We start from the raw sequence: 19,472 nt of genomic DNA, 5'->3' as shown, positions 1-19,472 counted from the left end.
ACAGGTTCAAGTGTGTTCGTGTTGTATTCCAGAAGTGGAGGAAAATCTGGCAGCCACTGAGCCAGGATGGTGGAGTGGGGGGAAAAGGAGCTGGAGGAGGTGCAGAAAAGAGCCAAAAGAATTACTTGAGGGCTGGAAAAAATGCTTGTGAGAGACAAGAAAAGCTCATTCCGTTCCCCTCTTCAAGACTGAGCAACTTGAGAAGGGGGTAGGAGAAAAGGAGGTGCCGGATGGGAGGGGAGCTGTGGTGTCCCTGCCTCCAGAACCAATCCCAGTGGAGGTGCTCTCAGCCAGGTTTGGGTCCAGCATGGCCATAAGGAGGTGACATGTGATGGTCTGTGACACACAGGAGGCAGAGCAGTAGCTGAATGGTGTTTTTGGAAGTTGTGATGTGCAAGGAGAGGCTGAGGCTGTTTGCTCAGCCTGGAGAAGAAGAGGGATGGGACTAAGAGGGACAAGAAGAGAGGGCTTCAAGTTGCACCAGGGAGGTTTAGATTGGATATTGGGGAAAATTTCTTCATGGAAAGCATAGTCAAGCCCTGGCACAGCTGCCCAGGGCAGTTTGGGAATCCCCATCCCTGGAGGGATTTAAAAGCCATGTGGATGTGGCACTTGGGGACATGGGTCAGTGGTGGCCTTGGCAGTGCAGGGGGATGGTTGGACTCCATGGTCTTAAAGGTCTTTTCCAACCTTCCTGGTTCTGTGAGTCTATGACTCTATGATACATTGGCCGAGTGCAATTGCAGGTCTTGTGTTTCAGTGGTGGTTTTTCTCCAGGGCCTGTTAATGCTTCACTGGACACAGGTGGTTTTGCTCCCTACAGAGTCTGCTGTCTTCTCACTGCTAATCCATTACTAACCCATTACTGCCCTTCTCTCTCCATGTATTTTTCTGGAAGAAGCCGAAATCACTACAGCAATTTTTTTTTTTCGACCTTTTTACGCCGTTTCCAACCTGCTCCACCACCCCAGGACATGTTGACTCCTTTTTCCTCCAGCCAACCCAGCTCCTTGGCGCTGCCACCAACACACTGGCAGAGCCCACCAGAGCCCCTAAACATGGGGCAGGTACAGGTCCTATAGCCCTGAAAAAACAGCACCACAAAGCACGTTTGTTATCGCGTCGGTAATTGCCTGCTCGTTAAAACCGACACAAACAAACCTGTGCCCGTTGAAGGTCACGGGCACACCTGTTACCACGGTGAGGAGGGGGAATTTTTGACCTTCAGATGCCTTTGTTGCCCGTCCTGCCAGCACCACATGCCTGGGGTGGCGCGTGTGCCAAGGCACTGCCTTGCTCCAGGGCTGTTTGCCGGAGCTCCCTCTGCCCAGGCCGGGTGATTGATTTCCCTCTCCCGTGGCACAGTGCCCAGGTATGTCTGTCTCCCCCAAGGCCTTTGTTACGAGAGTGTTAACAATTAACCTGCTCAGGCAGAAACAGAGCCAGGCCCCCATAATTTAGTCTTAGTTAACCATTCAGCTGCTTATCTGAAAGTGATTTTTAATTCTGTTTAACTGGAAGGCAATCGCTAACTCATTTGGATAAAGCAAGTGTGAAGACACAGTTGTTATTTTACAAATAATTGTATTTACAATAGGAGTGCCCTGGAGCTGCAGGGATGGTGAGAAGTCTGGGTAAGAGGTGGCCATGAAGAGTTTAACCACCACAGCTGGGGGAAAAGGACATTTCACCTCAGATTTCATCCATCAGGCATTAAAATATTGCTGTCTCCAAGGCAAGGCTGCTGCAGGAAAGGCCAAGGGGCCACTGCAGCTGGATGGGACAGGGAGCTGGTGCAACATGGAGCGTGTGAAATCCCAGTGTCCCTGGTCAGAGAAGGCTGTCTGCACCTTGGTAAGGTGCTGGCATGGAGATGCCTACCAGGAAGGGAGTCTTGAATCAATCCAGGCGGACAAAGAAACTCTTCTGAGCTTTTATTAACACAGAAAGGCTGGGAAATGTGAACTCGGCTCAGTGTTTGTTCTGGAGGGGTTTTCCCCTCCTTTGTGTCTGCAGAAAGTCCCTTCACTCGGGTTCCTGCTGTAACCATAGGGGTTTGAGGAGCTGGAGTGAGGGCAGAGCTCAGCAAGGGCCCTGTGGCTCAGTGCCCTGTGGGATGGACAGATAGACAGATAGGTGTCACTTGGGATTGATTTGGGTAGACCTAGCCCTCCCTGGGAGGTGAGTTGGACATAGCATCTTCTTGAGAGCCTGGTGAGGATGAAGACTGAGATGTTCCTGGTGCCTCCTCCCCACTGCAGATTGGATGTAATATCTGGAAAGAGAGAACATCCGGAAAGGGCAGTGTCTGGCAGGTGGCTTAATACCCCTGTTTTAGTTTCCTCCCTGTCTGGAGCCTCTCCACCCTCCACAGGCCAAGGGGAGCCACTTTCATCCCTTTACCATGGCTTGGGAGTCTCTTCCAAGCCCAGCCATGCTGAGAATGACTCCTCTTTCCTTCCAGAGGACAGACTTGGGAATGAAACACTGCTAAAGTAGAGCGATTTGGCTTCTCTCAGCCTTCCTGTGCTCATGGACTGCCAGTTCCTCTCATGGAGAATCACCCAGTTTCAGTTCACGTTCCCATGGGAGGGAGGTAGATATCATGGAGTCATAGAACCACAGAATGGTTTGGGTTGAGAAGGGACATTAAAGATCATCTCCATGGGTAGGGACACCTTCCACTAGCCCAGGTTGCTCCAAGCCCCTTCCAACCTGGCCTTGGACACTTCCAGGGATCCAGGGGCAGCCACAGCTTCTCTGGGCAACCTGTGCCAGGGCCTCACCCACCTCAAGGATTTCTTCCTCTTATCTAATCTAACCCTGCCCCTTGCAAGTTTAAAACCATTTCCCCTCATCCTATCACTACAGAGATTAAGAGATTTAAGGAGAAGAAATGTGCTGGGGAAGTTTTGAATCACGCACTCCTCCAAACCTGGAAGGAGAATAAAATGACCCTCCTGCTCCGCACCAGAGCGTGGCAGAGCTATTCCTGTGCTCAAAACTTGTTTTCAGTTCAGTTTCCTCAGTTCAGCTGAGGAACAACCAGTGCAAAACCTGACTGGGAACCGGAGCTTGCCAGAAGATACAAACCCAAGAGTTGTTGTTCTCAAAAAAATGGCCCTTTTTGGCAAACAAAGCTGTACTGTCGGGGATCTGTTGGCACTTCTGGCACCTCCTTAATAACACATTTGTAAGGCTTGTCCTTGCACTCTGTTTATCAGGCCCTGGGTTTGCAGTAAACATAAGCTAATAACAAGTTTTTTTCAGAATGTTTGCTTGGATGATTCCCAGTTAAAAGAAACCGCTTGTTGTTGCGTTGGCCTTTTTTTTTTTTTTTCCTTTTTAAGGATCAGACTTTCCAGTGACCTCATCCTGCCCTCAGAGAGTCAATGTAAACGTGCAAATGTCACTGTGAAATTTACCCAGTGAGGGAAAGGTAACCTGGATTTCTCCTCTGCTGGCTGGGGAGCTCTGTGTGGAGACAATGCAGCCTCTGCCTTTCCCTCGTCTGGAGCTGAGGCCTTGCAGCACATCCCTCCCATGGTGGCTGGTGTCCCACAAAGAGAAGTCACTGAAAAGTGACTGAAAAGTCACTGAAAAGCAGGTTACTCCTAAATTAGCAGAACAAAAAGTCTTCCCTTGACTAACAAAATCCAAAGGTGCCGTGGGTTGAGTGTGGCTTCGGGTGGGTGTTGCCCACACCTCCTCATCACTCCATAGCCCAAACAAGTCTCCAGGTGCCCAGGAGGCAGCTGGATTAGCTCCTGGGTGTTGTGCAAGTCATGAACTGTCTGTGATGCTCTTTGGGAATTGCCTTTAGGATGTGACCACGTCCACAGCCACAGGAGCTCTGCCAGCTCGCTGTAGGTATCAGCTCTGTGCCCTCTCCCTCTGGCACAGCTGTTTGCCACATCTGCCCACCAGCCACGTGACACTTGAGCTGTGTTTTGGGCAGGACAAGGTGCTGGAAAGAGGGAGGAGAAGCCTCCAGAAACTGCAGTTTAATAAAAGCAAAATTGAGCAGCACAGCCCCTGCTTTAACCTTTTAAATGCTCCTCCATTCCATTATTAGCGCAAATAGCAAGACCTCCTGAGACACCACATGGGAGCTGAGCTCCAGACCTGAGCTTGCTCTCCAGGGAAATAAACCCAGCTCTCCTGCTTTTCTCAGGGAGGGCTCAGTGAACATCCCTACCCCAAGAAGAGGGAAAACCCCACTGACATGGGGATTTTCTCCATCTCCTCTTCCTGCTGGCCCTGTCGGAGCTCCTCCATCCCTGAACCTCTCTGCAAGGGGCATCACTTTTTTAATTTTATTTCCCCCCATCCAGGGGGAAACCTTCACCTTCTGCTGCTCTTATTTCCTTAAATAAGATTTTTCACCTTTATGTAAAAGCTGATGAAGAGCATCCAGACATGTGAGAATTGGTCCCAAGGGCAACTGGTCCCAGCTCCTCTGACCTGGTCAAAGACAACTTTTAAAACCATTATTTGCACATTATCCACTTCCCATGGCCTAGTTTTGGCCAGTCCAAGGCACAACCTAAGTAAGAATAAGAAGGAGAAGAGGAACAAATGTTTAAAAGAAAACTCAGGATGACACCTGGACAAAAGCACCTTTTTAAAAGCTCAAGCCCATGGGAGCAACACTCCCAAAGGAAGAGATGGAAAGTGTGTTATTTAAGCCTTGTCGAGTCATCCCTAAGAGATGGGCTGGAGAGAGGAATTGGATAAGCTACTGATGGACCAGGGATGGAGAAATCATATTCCCATGGTAACTCAAACTTGTTAAAACCTGGGAAAAGTGACAGAAATAATCCAACCTTGGGAACTGCAAACAGTCGTGTCCGACTGATGCCATAGAGCTGTGCCAAACAAAACCCACACAGACTCCCTCCCCCGAGGAGCACCCAACCTTTGGGGTCAGAGGCTTTAAGAGAAGCTCTTTTGGAGGGCAGTGAGTGGGATTTGGGGGATCAGTGCTTCTCCAAGGGGGTGTCGTGGGTGGGAGTGGAAGGCTTAGGCAGAATTTATTTAAAAAGCCCTGCCATTGAGTCACAAGGTGCAGAAAGGGCTCCCTGGCTTTCTAAACTCCTGCTCAGAGAAGAGTCTGGGTGCAGCTGAATCCAATCTCAGCCTTGGATTATGTCAATGGTTTAAGTTTAAGGAATTACAGAATGTGTGACTGAACCACTTTTGTCCCGCAGGTTGTAATGATTGGCAAAACGAGAATATTTATATAAAATGAATCATTTATTTTATACAAATGATCAGACAAAACATCTTAATCAGAATTATTTACTGCACCATACAAACACTAACACTACTAGTAGTGTAGTATAAGACAGGATGGTGCACTACATTGAAGCAATTATTGAAGCAATTATATTAAAGCTGGCAAAAAGAAATAGTTATTAAGTAGAGATTTGATGTAACTCCCCCAGACCAACGCTCGTGGGGAGATCTCTCAACCTTGAGGAGTCACCTTGAGGGGTGTCCCCAGCCAAGGGAGGAATCTCCACACATACACCCCTAGAAGGGTTAAGTTAGAAGAACCTGACTGTATGAAAGGGTATAAAGCACTTTTAGGGTATAAAGTGATTGAGCGCCAGTCACAAATTTCCAGGCCAGCTCCCAGCTTATTTGTCACCTCAGACTTCAAAAAGCAGGATGTGTGTTTGGAGTTTGGGGAAGCAGGCTGGTTTTAGCAGAATTTGACGCCAAGAACATTACCATGGTGCCACTGCTAACACAACACAGAGAGCTGACACGAGAGCTGGCACTGCTTGCATTCTCTGGTTGGATTTTAGGCCTTGCTGGGGTAGGCCCTCCTGCCACAGGGGGTCTGGGGTTCCCAGAGAGGAGGACAACCCCACCATCTGCTCCGTACCGGACACCGGGACACGATTCGATCTGCAGAGGGGGTGGTGGGTAAAAGGCACCTCTTTAACAGCACTTTTCCTCTCCCTCCTGCTCCCAGTGCCACTGACCCGTGCCTCCAGCTCACCTCGACGCTGCCATGGCCACGCTAGAGACACTGCCCGTCCTGAGTGACCCCACCCGCGCCAGCCCGCAGAACTTCCACGGACTCGCCGCCCGGCCATCCCGAACCGCCGCCCCCAGGAGCGCCATGGGGAGCGTGGGCAGCGGCGTGGCCAACGACCAGGAGTTTGCCATGAAGAGCGTGGGCACCCGGACGCAGGGCAGTGGCCGCCAGGCCTCCGAGGGCTCCCGCAACAACGGCTACTCCGCGCGGGAGATCTCCAACCGCTACTCCGGCGAGGAGAAGACCTACAAGTCGGAGAAGGTCTCCAACTCTCTCTACATCAACGGCGACCTGCGCAAGAGCGAGAAGGTGAAGATGGACATCTGTGGGAACGTGACCTCCAACAACGAGAAGAACCTGCCGCCTCCTCCCCAGTACCGAGAGCCCGGTAACCCACCAAAGATATTGCCAATCTCCGGCAAACTCGACCAGGTGAGACCCTCCGCCTCCTGGAGCAGCTCGGTGGCCACGGCACGGCCCTGAAAACACATGCCAGGAAGCCCTGGGCAAAAAAGCAATCCTGGCAGATAGTCCAGTTTTCACTCTGTACGTTTTATGTGCAGATAGTATCGTTCTTATCACTTTCAGGGCCTACATTAGTTCTTGAGGAACCCAAGAGCATGATCTCAGTGAAGTTTTCAGCTCATTTAAACCTGTATTTAAGCCACTGGCTCTTCCAACCTCCCTGAGATGATGTGCCTACCTCTCTGATGGATGGGGAGGGAGCTGGAATCAGCTCTTGTTTCAGTAGGTCCAACATCTGAGTCCCACTCTTATGTTTGTACCATTTATAGGCAATCCTCAACCACCCACTGCCACCTAAAGCTGTGGCTTGAAAGCACCTCTGAGCCTCTGTTCAAAATCCCTTGTGAGGGACAAGTGACAAGGCTTGAAACTACCCCTGTAAACATTATAACCCAGTCCAGCCCAGTCCTTGTGGTTCATATTTGGCTTCAGGGAGCAAAATCTGCCAGGTCTGGAGGAGCAGAGCCCCAGAGCCAGCAGTGTTTTATGTGCCCTGCTGCTCTGCTCCAGTGACTTCCATAATTTGTATCCAGTATTATTTCTGCAATGTTTGGTGGCCTTTTCTCCTGGGTTGTTAATCCACTGGTCCTTGTAGTCCATCTCAGTCTCACAGGCATCAGGTTTTTGGTCTCCAGCCTGCTCACCAGGGCTCCTCCTGTTTCTCCCAGAAGGCATTTCCAAAACATCTTTGATTCCTCTGCTGTCATTTTCACCTAAAACCCAACGTGCAGCAGGGGAGACTCAATCCCATTTTGAGGAAATTTTGTTTCTGTAGGCGCATTGACCGGGTGGGGAACGTTCAAGGCTTTAAAATCCTTTCTAAATCCCTGTGGTCCATTTTCCCCCCTGCGTTGCTTATGCCCATAGAAAACACAAATATTCCAGTGAAGAGCAGCTTCAGCATGTTCCTTGCCTGGAGTCACTGCTGGGGTCACAGCTCCTAGCTGATCCCATCAGAGCATGAGCAGGACACAAGGTCCACACAGGAAGAGATCACTCCCAGCAGGAGGGAAACATGATGCTCTTGGGGCAAAATAGCTGCCAATCCAAGGGTTCAATTCAGTTTTCAGCAACAGGACGATGCACCGTCAAGGCTGAGAGTCCTTCCAAATATGATCAGCCAAAATCAGAGGTGTTTTGATCAGGTTTGGTAGGCAAGTGGCAGCCCAAGGAGTATTCTAGGGGGTAAATCACACAGATTTGGGGGTGAGTCAAGATTACTTCTTTTGATTTGGGGCAAGGGAAGACAAAGTGTTGTCCTACCGGTGACCACAGGTCCCTCATGTCCTACCAGTGACTACAGGTCCCTCCTGTACAACCCCAAATGGCCCAAAAGGTGTGACATGGAGCCGGCCCAAGCTGAATTGACCCCACCAGCCCCACCCTGTGCCGATGTGTCTCTTTTTGTTGTGTCGTTACCGAGCCTCCTGCCGTGTTTGACGCGTGGTCCTTTTTCCTTTTTGCAGAGCAATGAGCCCTTAGTTAGACCCTCAGCCTTTAAGCCAGTAGTTCCTAAAAACTTCCATTCCATGCAGAACCTCTGCCCGCCGCAGAGCAACGGGATGACGGAGAACAGGAAGAGCTTGAACCACGCCAACAGCAATAGCCCGTCCGCACCCAAAGCTGGGCTCGACAAGGGCAGCCTTAACAGGACTACAAACCAAGGGGGGGGGCTCTCGGATTCGGGGCGTAACTCCCTAACGAGCCTGCCCACCTACGGGACGGGCTACAGCCAGCACGTGGGGCCCATGAGCGCCTCCACCAGCCACATCAACCGCATCGGCACCACCTACGTGGAGAAGAACATCGTGGGATACAACGGGATATCTACCTCAGACAGCGGGCGGTCCTCCAGCAAGAGCACCTCCTCCTTCAGCAGGCTGAACCATCTCAACGAGACCATGCCTTTCCACTCGCCTTCCACGGACGACATCATCCAGGACCTGGAGGACCGGCTGTGGGAGAAGGAGCAGGAGGTCCTCCAGATGCGGAGGAACCTGGACAAGAGCGAGGCGGCGATCTTCCAGGTCTTCGAGGAGAAGCAGAAGATCTGGGAGAGGGAGATGGAGGACCTGAGGCAGAACTACGCCAACAAGCTGCAGCAGGTCTCCAAAAAGGCGCAGCGGGCTCAGCAGGCTTTGCAGCTCCAAATTTTCAAGCTCCAGCAGGAGAAAAAAAAACTCCAGGACGACATGGGGCAACTCCTCCAGCAGCGAGAGGAGCTGGAGAAGAAATTTGTGGCTTTCAAGAAGGAGCAGGCTGAGTTTCTCCCAAAGATTGAAGAGACCAAGTGGGAGGTAAGAGCCTTGTTTTAACAGGTTTTCATCAAGGGTTCTGGCAGCCCAAAGTACCTCCCATGTGCCCTAAGGGGACCCCACAGATAATGGCTATGGGTTGGTGGCCTCTTGTGGACACTTGTCACCTCATTTGTCTGAGTCCCAAACCTGTTGTTTTCCATTGAACTAAAATAAGGATAACTTTCTGTGCATACCTCCTGTGCTGATTAATAATTTGACTTTGCAGTCTGGTCACTCCAACTTGTGACATTTAAATCCAGTCTCAGGGAATACAACTCGTTCCATACAGGTATTTGTGCCTACCAAAAACAGGTTTAAGTCTGTTTTAATTAAATTCTTGTAAGGTCTGCGTTTGGGCAAACCTTGAAACTGCTTTTCAAATATTTGATTTTTTTTTTTTTGCTGAAGATAAAAAGCAACTGAGCTAAAAATTATATCAATGGCCAAGTCTACCTCATGCTTTCCATTGCAACACGCTGTTTTCAGTTCTTAATAAGTTTATCTCTCTTAAAAAGCTGAAAGGCAAATTCCTCTTTCTAGTTCTCCTATTAAGTTCTACATAATTTTTTCCTACTGTTTCTATTTTTAGAACATTTTATCAAAGTCTGTTTGTATAGCCAGTGCTCACATACCTTTTTTTTTTCCAGCTTGATCATGTGAAGAATTTTAATCCTTCCATGGACTGGCTAGAAACTTTAAATTTATTAAGAGTGCAGAGGCAAAACGTAGCTCTAGAATCAAGAAGACCCTATTCTGCTAATCCTGATGGGAAGTCAAGGAAGCTGGGATTAACTAGGCTCTGAAATGTGCTTTTGCAGATGTTCAGTAGAGCTTATTAGAGGCTTTTTGTAAAATCCCTGCAAGTTACATCCCAGAATGAGGAGGCTGCATTGTCCCTCCTTTGGCCACCTGCTCTGTTAAGGGACCTGAAAGACCACCTCGTTCCACCCCCCTGCCATGGGCAGGGACACCTCCCACTAGAACAGGGTGCTCCAAGCCCTGTCCTTGAAGCCTTGAATGCTTCCAGGGTTCTTTAGGAGTCTTTGGGAAGGAAGGTATCATAGGATGAGTAAGTAACATCATCCTGTCCTACTGTCCCAGTGCTCAGGGAGAGCCCAGGTGGTCTCTGGGTCTGAGGTGTTTCTGTCTCAGGCTTGTTCAAGGTCCAGATGCCACTGAGGTCAGTGGGAAAACTCCTGCTGAGAGCAGAGGGTTTGGGGTCGAGCACCACAGGGCTGTGGTTGAGTGAGTAAGATAAACGCAAGGAGGGAAGCATCACTGTCTTACAGCACTTGGCTCAGCTGTTTGGACAACTCCAGCTGGGAACAGCATCGGGTCCCTGAAAAGTCCCAAGTTTCTGCAGGAAAAAACACAAAATCTCCCCCACAGGTGTGGGGATGACCTTTAGGTCTTTGGCGTGGTCTGGGGCCTGGTGAAGGCTGGAACTCAGTCCTTGAGCAGGGCTGTTTCATGGGCAGCACGAGGGACAAGCAGGGGTGGTGGCTCCTTGCTGTTGTCCCCCAACCTCACGGATGCTCTTCCCGCAGGTGTGCCAGAAGGCAGGCGAGATCTCCCTGCTCAAGCAGCAGCTGAAGGACTCCCAGGCAGACGTCTCCCAGAAGCTGAACGAGATCGTGGGGCTGCGCTCGCAGCTCAAGGAAGGCAAGAACTTCCTGCGGGAGAAGGAGGAGCAGATCCTCACCCTGAAGGACTCCTACAGCTCCAAGAGCGTCAACCTGGAGATCTGCGAGGGCGAACTGCAGCGCAAGATGAGCGAGGTGCAGGTGCTGAGGGAAAAACTGAACCACTGTGAGCTGGAGGTCTCCGGCCTGAAGCGGACACTTGCCAGCATGGGACCCCCGGGGCCCTTCGGGGGCGACCTGGGCGAGAAGCTGCGGGACCCGCTGGCCTGCGAGAGCGACGAGGCCAAGATGCAGCGGCAGAGCGAGGACAGCGTGAACTCCCTGCGGAAGGAGGTGGAGCGGCTCCAGACGGAGCTGAAGCTGGAGCGGCAGCAGCGGGAGCAGCAGGTGATGGACTTCGAGGAGGAGCGGCGCACGTGGCAGGAGGAGAAGGAGAAGGTCATCAAGTACCAGAAGCAGCTGCAGCTGAACTACGTGGAGATGTACCAGAAGAACCAGCTCCTGGAGCACAAGGTGAATGAGATGAACACCAAGGCCACCAGCCCCCCGCACACCGAGGAGAAAAAGACGTGGACTCCCTCCAGGCTCGAGCGAATTGAGTCCACCGAGATCTGAGGAGGGGCCACCACCACGACACAACGAGATTTTTTTATTGCTGTGCATGTACTACCTACTCAAGCCAGTGATCTTCCGAAGGATAACGCGCTACCGCCGGAGCGGGGGGAGCCTGCTCTGCTCCCAGCCGAGCTCCACCACCCTTACTCTCCACTTCTGTGCTCTGTAGGTAAAATAACTGTGGATGTGCGTTGGTTTTCTATCGATGATGCGACATCTCTTTTGGGTTTTTTTTTCCTAGTACAGCTGGTGAGGGTCAAAATTGGCTCTTTCGTTAATCTGCCGTGACTGTTACTCCGCTGGAGGCTGCCACCCCCTCTCCTACAATTCAGCCCTCCTCGGTTGGTTATTTCGGAGGGTTAATATTCGGTTTCTTTGGTTTCCCGAGCATTTTCGTGCAGCAAAACAGTTCAAAGTGGCAGGTTTGTTGGTTTGGTTGGTTGGTTTGTTTTTTTTCCAAGATGTTTTTAGCCACATTGGCTAACGGAGCAAAGCTCTCGGGATGATGAGCAAACTCACTGTTCTGCATCAAGTATCCTGTTCCAGACGATGGTCTTAGTGAAGTCAGTGCAAGGTTGGCCACTGATTTCAGTGAAACCAGACATATCTCTGCCAGACGACTCCCTCTTGCCAGCCCATGGCTACTATGGTTGCAAGAGGTTAGGACATCCTTGAGGAGCAGGATGAGCCTGTCCTGGTAACAGAAGCCAACAGGGAATGATCTCCCAGCAGGAGCCTCTTTGGGGGCTCAGCAGAGCTGTGTTTTCATTTCCTTGTGGTTTCCTTCTGCGGTTCCACTCCTCTCCCAGGTTGTGACTGACCCTGGGAGCAGAAATACCCTCCCACCTCTGCCTTGGTCCCCTTACCCTTACTATACACCCAAGCTGGCTACAGCAAGAAAAAAGCTTGGAAATCCAAGCTGGTTTCCCTTCCCAAGAGCCCTCTTACTTCCCAAAGTCAATGGGATCAAGGTTTGGGGAAGCCTCCAAACCTGTGGGATGTTTATGCAAACTGAAGCTTTAGCAATTTGCCCCAATATTGGGCAGTTGTGCCACCCTGTCCCTGAATGAGTGACGCTTTGGGGCACTCTCTTGGTCCAGGGTCTACTTAAAAACAGCATCCAAGCCTCACTCAGGAGTTGCAGGGGGCACATCCCAGCTGGATTCCAACGGGGTGAGCGTCAGCCTTCAGTACAGCCATTCCAAACAGCACCCACGGCCATCCCACGCGGCATCACATATTCCAGGGATGGAGATAACGCAGGCCTAGCTTAAGAAAACACTCAGCTACTAATTCTGAGCATGAATTCAGTCCTTAAGAAGGGAAAATGCTTAAGATCACGCAAGTGCTTATGCCCTGGCAGAACAATAACCAAATCCTACGTGCACAGTCACTGAGGCAGCAAAACCCAGCTCTCGGCTTGAAAACGTGGGCAAAGTGGGCCCAGTTCTCCCTTTTATGGACATTTTTTTACCATGATCCACAGTAAAGAGAAGGAAAACGTTTCAAAGTGGAGTTTGCAGAGACTGGGCAGTGGCCAAAGGATCAACACGAGTGGGAATTTTGGCTCTTTGTCTTAGGGAGAAGATAGAAGAACAAAGCTGGAATTAGCACTGGACACCTTGGAATGTCTGTGCGGTGACTCCAGGGAGGGTTTGGCCAGATCACATTCCATGTGCATAAGAAGGAAGAACCTCAGGGTGTTGAGGGCCTGAAGACCTTCCAAGCAAAAGCCCTGAACCTGCACATTTTCCATGCTCCCTTTCTGAAAAGCTCCTCATTTCATCACCAGGTCTGACCTTCAGTTTGGGAACAAGCATTGCTGTGGTGAGCTCCAGACTGAGCAAAGAGAGAGAGGAGGCTGCAGTTAGTCCCACCAGCCAAGGTCATCAGGCAGTGCTCCTGGCCAGGAGCTGTTGGTGGCTGGCAGAGATCCCTGGAGCCGTAGAAAATGGAGATGTGCAAAGAGACCAGGGCATTTCAAGATCCCAGTTGATGGTTCCTGTCTTCTCCCACCACTTCTGCCTGTGTCTTTGGAGCTGGAGGGAGACACAACTCATCAGCCTGAAAAACACGGGGGGGGCAGCTCAGGCTAAGCACCTCTCCCATGACCAGCCATAAAAGGGGGATTAGGTCAGGTCTGACCCCTGATGGGCATGGAGAAGAGTCCCAGAGGGACTGAGCTTCCAGCTCTGCTCTTGAGGATGTGCACACCGCAATTCCCTCCTGTGTTAACACTCAGGAGCAACTGACACTGGCATCACCTCTCCAGAGCTGCTTCCCAATCCATGGGCAGGAGAAGCAGGGGCTTGTGTGGCCTCCCCACATAGCTGGGCCCAGCCAGCAGCAGTCAGCCAAGTCCTCCAGCACGTCAGGTTTGCCCCATCATCGTTTTTCCTCGATCTTTTTTGCAGTGGTACCAGGAATGAGTGTCTTGATGGATCCAGTGAAACCTGGAGGTACACAGGGGTGCTGGACTGCCCAGGGGCTCGATGGCCTCACAGTGCATCCATCAGGGACTGCTTGGGCTGGGGCAGGAGCAGCAAGGAGAGGTTTTGCACCTTTGAGGAGGAAAGGCCCACTCCTTTCACGTTCTTCTTCACTGCATCACTTCAATCAAGAGTTTTGATCCAGATCTGAGGGACCTCATTTTGTGGACACTGCCTGGATGACAGAGCCTTGCTGATACCCTTGTTGACACTCTGCTGCTGCTGCTGGTTTTCCCTCTCTTGGGATTCACCCAGGATTCCCCCAAGCACTCGGCTGTCCAGCAGAAACCACCCCCCTGTGCTCTGGTGACTTAAAATACAGATGGTTTGGGCAAGTTCCCCGGCCAAACTGTCCCAAAGGATTCCTGGGCTTCGAGATTCCTCCCCACAACTGGATGCACTGCTCCCTGTCATGTCCTCTCCCCTGTGCCAGCCCTTTGCTCAGCAGAGATGGAGCAAAATGATGATGGGACACCTGGATTCCTGTTGTTTGTGCCCAGGTGGGAGCTCACCTGGCTCCTCCCAGGTCTTAACACTTTCTCACACTGACTGGATGAAGTCTCCCATTCCAAACTAGGTCTGTGTTGAGGATCTCAGCCTTGGGGTAAAATAGCCAAGGGGTCCCAGACTGGCTTTTTGGTGGCACGTCCTGGGAATGCCCAAGGAGGCTGGCACCATCTCTTGGAGGCTCAGGCAGGGCTGATAAAAGGTTTCTGTCCCATGAAACTCCACACAGAGTTTGGGCCTGACCACAACCCAGCTGTCTCCTCCACCTTGGAGCTCATGGAATTCAGCTCCAAGTGACATCCTGGCTCATGTGTAATTCTCCAAGTCCTGCCCCCAAAATCATCTCTAACTTGCCACTGGCCACCACCACAAGCTGTGGCCACGAGGGTCTCAGGTCACTTGCCCCACACAAGGGGTCCACAGACATTAGAGATGCTCTGGGACACCTGACACACGGGGCTGGGCAATATGATCCAAGATTGGGATGGGCTGCCCAGGGAGGTGGTGGAGTCACTTCCCTGGAGGTGTTTAAGAAGAGACTGGATGTGGCAGCAGTGCCATGGCCTGGGTAACAAGGTGGTGTTGGGTCACAGGTTGGACTCGCTGATCTCAGAGGTCTTTTCCAACCCAGCTGATTCTGTGATCTTTGGGAGAGCCAGGCCAGTGGTGGGCAGTCCTGGAGCAGCTCTGGTGTCACACCACACACACAGCCGAGTCACGCTCCAGGCACATCCACAGTGCAGAGGACACTGCTCAGCTCCAGAGACTTCCATCCATGAGGATGGGGGCTAGGCAGGCTGTCCTGGTGCCAGGGAAGGTCTCACCCCTCACTGCTTTGCTCCACCACCATTCCCAGGCTGGCTGCTGTTGCTGTCAGACACCGACCCAGGCTGGGCTAATTCCAGCACTTCTGTCTCACCCCAAGGGTGAAACCACAGCCATGGCACGTTGTTGTGCCTCACACAGTCCCACTGAGCTTCTGCCACCGTCTCACAGCACCATTCCTGCTGTCACTGGCACCGTGCCAGGGGGAGATCCCTCTCCTCCCGGTTTCCACACTCCAGAGGGGAATCTGATTGCTGCTCTTAATGCTGCCACGTTATACAGAGGGATGTAAACCACAGCCCAGCTCTGTATGTTCAGTGATTCAGTGGAGACCAGGCAGCTTTGTGGCTTCTCTCTGGGTGAGCGGGACCAGCAGCACTGATGCTGTGCTCACATGGAGGGTACTCAGCACCCCCAGAGCTGTGGCAGTGGGAATCAGGGGCTCAGCACCTCCCAGGAAAGCAATCCCCTCAGGACTGACTCCAGCAGCCTGGTGCCACTCTGTCCTGCTTTGTTGCTGTCACCCCGTGCCAGGATTTGCTGTTGTCCCCTGGTTAAGGCTGAAGTCCCCCCTGCCCATGTTTTGTCACACGGACAGTGGCTCCCAGTGGTGTCCCCCTGGAGCTCTGCCCATGGAAAAGACCATCCTGCCCCACTCCTGCCCCTTCCAGTGGCACTTTATAGCTTGCTCACGAGCAACATGACCAAAGATCTCTGGAGGGCGTTGGACTGCACGCTCGGAGCTCTGTCCTGGCTTTCCTGGGGAGAGATGAGGCTGCTGTGGGCTGGAAGAGGGGAATGAGAGCTGGCAGGGGACAGGAGAGGGAGTAGATTTCCCGGTGTCCCACCTGGGAATGTTTGCAGGTCCATGAGGGGCCCTTCCTGTGCTAGACAGGACAGGATAGAAAGGAGTTCCTGGCTGAGCTGATTGTTCATCACACCAGTATCCTCCACGGCCACACCACATAGCTCCATGCATTGCCCAGGGAGAATGTGGACCAGGGACTGTTCCCCGGAGGAGGATGGATGCAATTCCCTTTTTTTTCCATGGGAAATGGCATGCCCAGCCATTCCTCTTGTTCTCAGAGTGACAGGTCTCCTCTAATTTAGCAGCAGACATTGCTACAGGGTCCAGTCAAGGACTCATTCTGGATCAGTGGGAATTGTCCAGGAAAACATGTATCCTCAGAGCTGGTGGTCCTGCTGGCTGCCCCCTTGGTGTCCTCTCCCCAGCTCACCCCAGGGCCTCCTCAGCACCTTCCTTACCAGGGAACCAAATTCTGAGGTGAATGCACTTTGCTCTTTGCTTCTCCTGCTTGGAGTGCTGAAGGCAGCTGGCTCCACGAAGCTCCTGGACCTGGTCCCAGCCTTGGCAAGCAGGGCACAGGCCAGTGGGAGATCAGGGCTCCTGTGAATGGTGTTCAGGTGGGTCTGGGCATAGGGCAGATGCCTTTTCACCGCACCTCTGCTCCCCAGCTGTGCTCAGCCTTCTCCACTCAATTCCTGGGATGGGAGAGGGTCCAATCGCCATTAATTTAACCCAACCCTTCATCCTAAGCCTTGAAACCCCTTGATAGAGTTACTGTCCATCAAAACCCCTCGCTAAAGATCTGCTCATGTACTGCCTGTGCCCTGCTGCTCCTCTGCCCCAGCTCTCCAGACTCTCCTGCCTCCTTTTTGATCCTCCCCATCCCACTGGAGCAACCAGTGACTCTCCCAGAACTTTCCCAGGTACATCTGAACATGGAGCTGGAGCCCACAGCCCCCACTGGGAGTGGCACATCCCAACCCTGGAGCTTTCCAGACTGCTGGTCCTCACCTCTCCTCTCCATCATTCCCGTGGCAGCTCCATCAGTCCTGCTTTACCTCCAAGAGCAACTTGGCTTCCCGCTGAAGGACATTCCCATGAGATCCTTGCACGGGGCTTCACACCATCACAACACCCCACCCACCAGCTCTGGGGCTCCCTGCTCCTTCCACCCTCTGGAAAAACTGGGGTGTGAGGGGTCTATGACGTCTGTAGGGGCACACATGACTCCCCAGTCTATTGAGGGGTTGGGATCTCATCCAGCTGTTTGCAGATGTTGGTTTCCCAATAGGATGTTTCACCAGAAACAATTTTCAGGATAATCCTCCTCCCTGGTTCTCCCCCTGAAGGGGATCGTGTCAGGTCTGGAGCCTGGGACAAGGTTGTGTTCTCACAGCTCTTTCACAGATCTGTTTTCTCCAGCAGAAAGTCTCTGCTTTCTGTCCCAAAGCAATAGGTTTTTCTAGGGAGATTTCAAAGGGACTCTTCCCAACTCTGATACCTGCAGGGAAGCCAGTATTCCCTTGAATACCTTCATAGCTCCAGCCCTGGGCTCTCCTCCTTCGGAAAGGGAAGCGAGGTCCAGTCTGGCTCCAAACAACCACCAATCTGAGCTTGGTGGTCCCATTCACCTGGAGAGCCCAGAGCTGCCCTTATCCAGCAGGCCACCAGCCTGGGCCCCCAGGAGGTGTGATCCATCCCCTCCTGGTCCCATCCCATGGCTGTTAGGGGGTCCCCAGGAGGTGTAATCCATCCCCTCCTGGTCCCATCCCATGGCTGTCCCTGCAGGTTTTCTCCACGTGGGAGCCACTGGGGTGTCTGAGCTCACAGAGCCACAAGCAGACACCAGTGGGAGACTGTGGCTCTGCCATTCCTGAGAGCCAGGCTGCCCTCCTGGAGGAGAAGGTCCCTTTCTCTCCACAGGTGACTGAAAGGAGCAGAACACCCCCAGGCAGAGCTCCAGCACTGGTGCCAGAGGGTCCCAGCACCGGTGCCACACAATGCTGCACACACACCGTGTCTATGCAGTCCCTTTCCAGGCAGGGGAGTCCCTGCAGAGCCCACCCCGGGGCCAGGGCTCCTCCAAGGTGTCTTTGTTTGCACTCCCTGGGACCTGGAATCGCTGTGAGCCGAGGGCAGCCCCTCTCGGCCTTTGCCGCGCTTGGGAGGGTCCCTCGTCCTAAACACGTCGCCCGAGTCGCCCGTGTCCTGCGTCTGTCCTCCAGCAGACCCATACCTGTCCCCCCCCTGATCCCCAAATCCCAGCTCCCAGGTAGGGCCTGAGCGAGCCTGCTGTCCCACTTCACCAGCAATAACAGCCGGGGCCCACCGGCCCCGCTCGGCCGCCGGGCTGTGTCCGTGCAGGACCTCCTGCATCCAACCCTTTGTCCAATTCCAGGCATTCCCGACTGTAAATTCGATCCCAGCCTCGTGCTTTCTTCCCTCCTGTCGGTTTCTCTCTGCTCTGACTGTGAATTCAAACCAGAAGTGTTCTGAACTCGACTCCGTTACTGTTCTGTTTCTGCGTCGACTGTTGCTGGTTCTCCGAACTGCGTTTAATGAGACTTTGCAAAAAAAAATATAAAAAAACCTAAAAAAAAATTTAAAAAATTATATATATATATATATACTTAAAAATTAATAAAAATATTTAAAAAAGAACTCCATAAAGTTGGGTGTCTCTCCTGTCCACTGGTCACTTCCAAAACACCGTTGTCTTGAATTTGCCTCTGGTTTATAAATGTATTTAAAAGACAAGAGGTTGGGGAAAAAGAAAAAAAAAAGGAAAAAAGAGGTAACACGCAGCATTCCGGGATTTTTGTACAGCAAAGGTGTATCTGTTTTGGAAATTCATGTTAAAACTCTTACCACACTTCCCAGTTTCCCGCTGGTCTGTTGTATGTCTCCATTGGGTTTATCCACATGTGAAGAGCTACTGCCTTTGCCATTTTCTACGGTGAATATATAAATATATCTGTACAGAGGTATGTATATATATAAATAGACATGCAGATCTATATGTATACGTATCTCCAGCTCTCCTCTCTCTACCTGACTGTGAAGGATTTTTATTGGGCAAAATAAAAATGGAGAAAGGCCCCGTTTTAAAAACAGGACTGTGTGATTTGTCTGATTGTGTCAGGGGTGGGAGAAGGGGGGAGAAATGGGGATGGATTTTGGGATCAACCCACAGCCAGGCTGGGGAACTGCAGGAAGAACCTCACCCTGGATGCACCAGCACCCTCCAATCCAGAGCTCCCTCATAGCTCCCATGAAGTCCATTCCACCTTCCCTCACCACCAGGGAGGTAACATCTTGTCCAAAACCTCCTGCAGGTTTTTACTCCAAAGGATCCCCTCCAGCTGCTTGGTCGGCGTCACATTAAAGCAACATTCAGATCATTAGTTTTCTAAAAAAAAACAACAATTCCAGCATTTTTCCCAAATGCAGCTTTATTACAGAGGCCTCCTGCCCTCTGGTGACCAAGCTGATGCTTCCCGGGGCAAAGTGAAACAGGGATTTCAGGAGTTCCCTCAGGTTTTAAGGCACGAGCTGCCATCAGCCAGCGAGGCTCTCCAACTCCCTCTGGAGTCCTGGAAATGTGTTTCCTCAGTTGCCAGGGGATAAAAGGCTGATCAAAGGAAGAGGTGAGCAGGAAATACACCTGGTAGAGGGGTCAGGAAGGGATCCAAGTGCTAAGGAAAGCTCAAGGCC

General features: G+C 51.9%; 1 protein-coding gene across 4 annotated transcripts in view; it reads left to right on the top strand.

Moving 5' to 3' along the window:
* The window catches only part of LZTS3 (leucine zipper tumor suppressor family member 3), a 52,174-nt gene extending 33,303 nt beyond the window's left edge, over nt 1–18,871 (top strand). For 3 of the 4 annotated variants that reach the window (XM_064653578.1, XM_064653579.1, XM_064653580.1), the window contains exons 2-5: nt 5,984–6,481; nt 8,041–8,871; nt 10,419–17,445; nt 17,501–18,871. In XM_064653578.1, coding sequence (XP_064509648.1) covers nt 6,023–6,481; nt 8,041–8,871; nt 10,419–11,129 — 2,001 coding nt within the window. In that variant the 5' untranslated portion in view covers nt 5,984–6,022 and the 3' untranslated portion in view covers nt 11,130–17,445; nt 17,501–18,871. The remainder of the gene's footprint in view (nt 1–5,983; nt 6,482–8,040; nt 8,872–10,418; nt 17,446–17,500) is intronic. The other variant, XM_064653581.1, reaches the window with a different exon arrangement.
* The last annotated feature ends 601 nt before the right edge of the window (nt 18,872–19,472 follow it).

This window comes from Pseudopipra pipra, chromosome 4, assembly GCF_036250125.1.
Source record: "Pseudopipra pipra isolate bDixPip1 chromosome 4, bDixPip1.hap1, whole genome shotgun sequence".
Lineage (NCBI taxonomy): Eukaryota > Metazoa > Chordata > Aves > Passeriformes > Pipridae > Pseudopipra > Pseudopipra pipra.
This window is presented reverse-complemented; position numbering and strand designations above follow the sequence as displayed.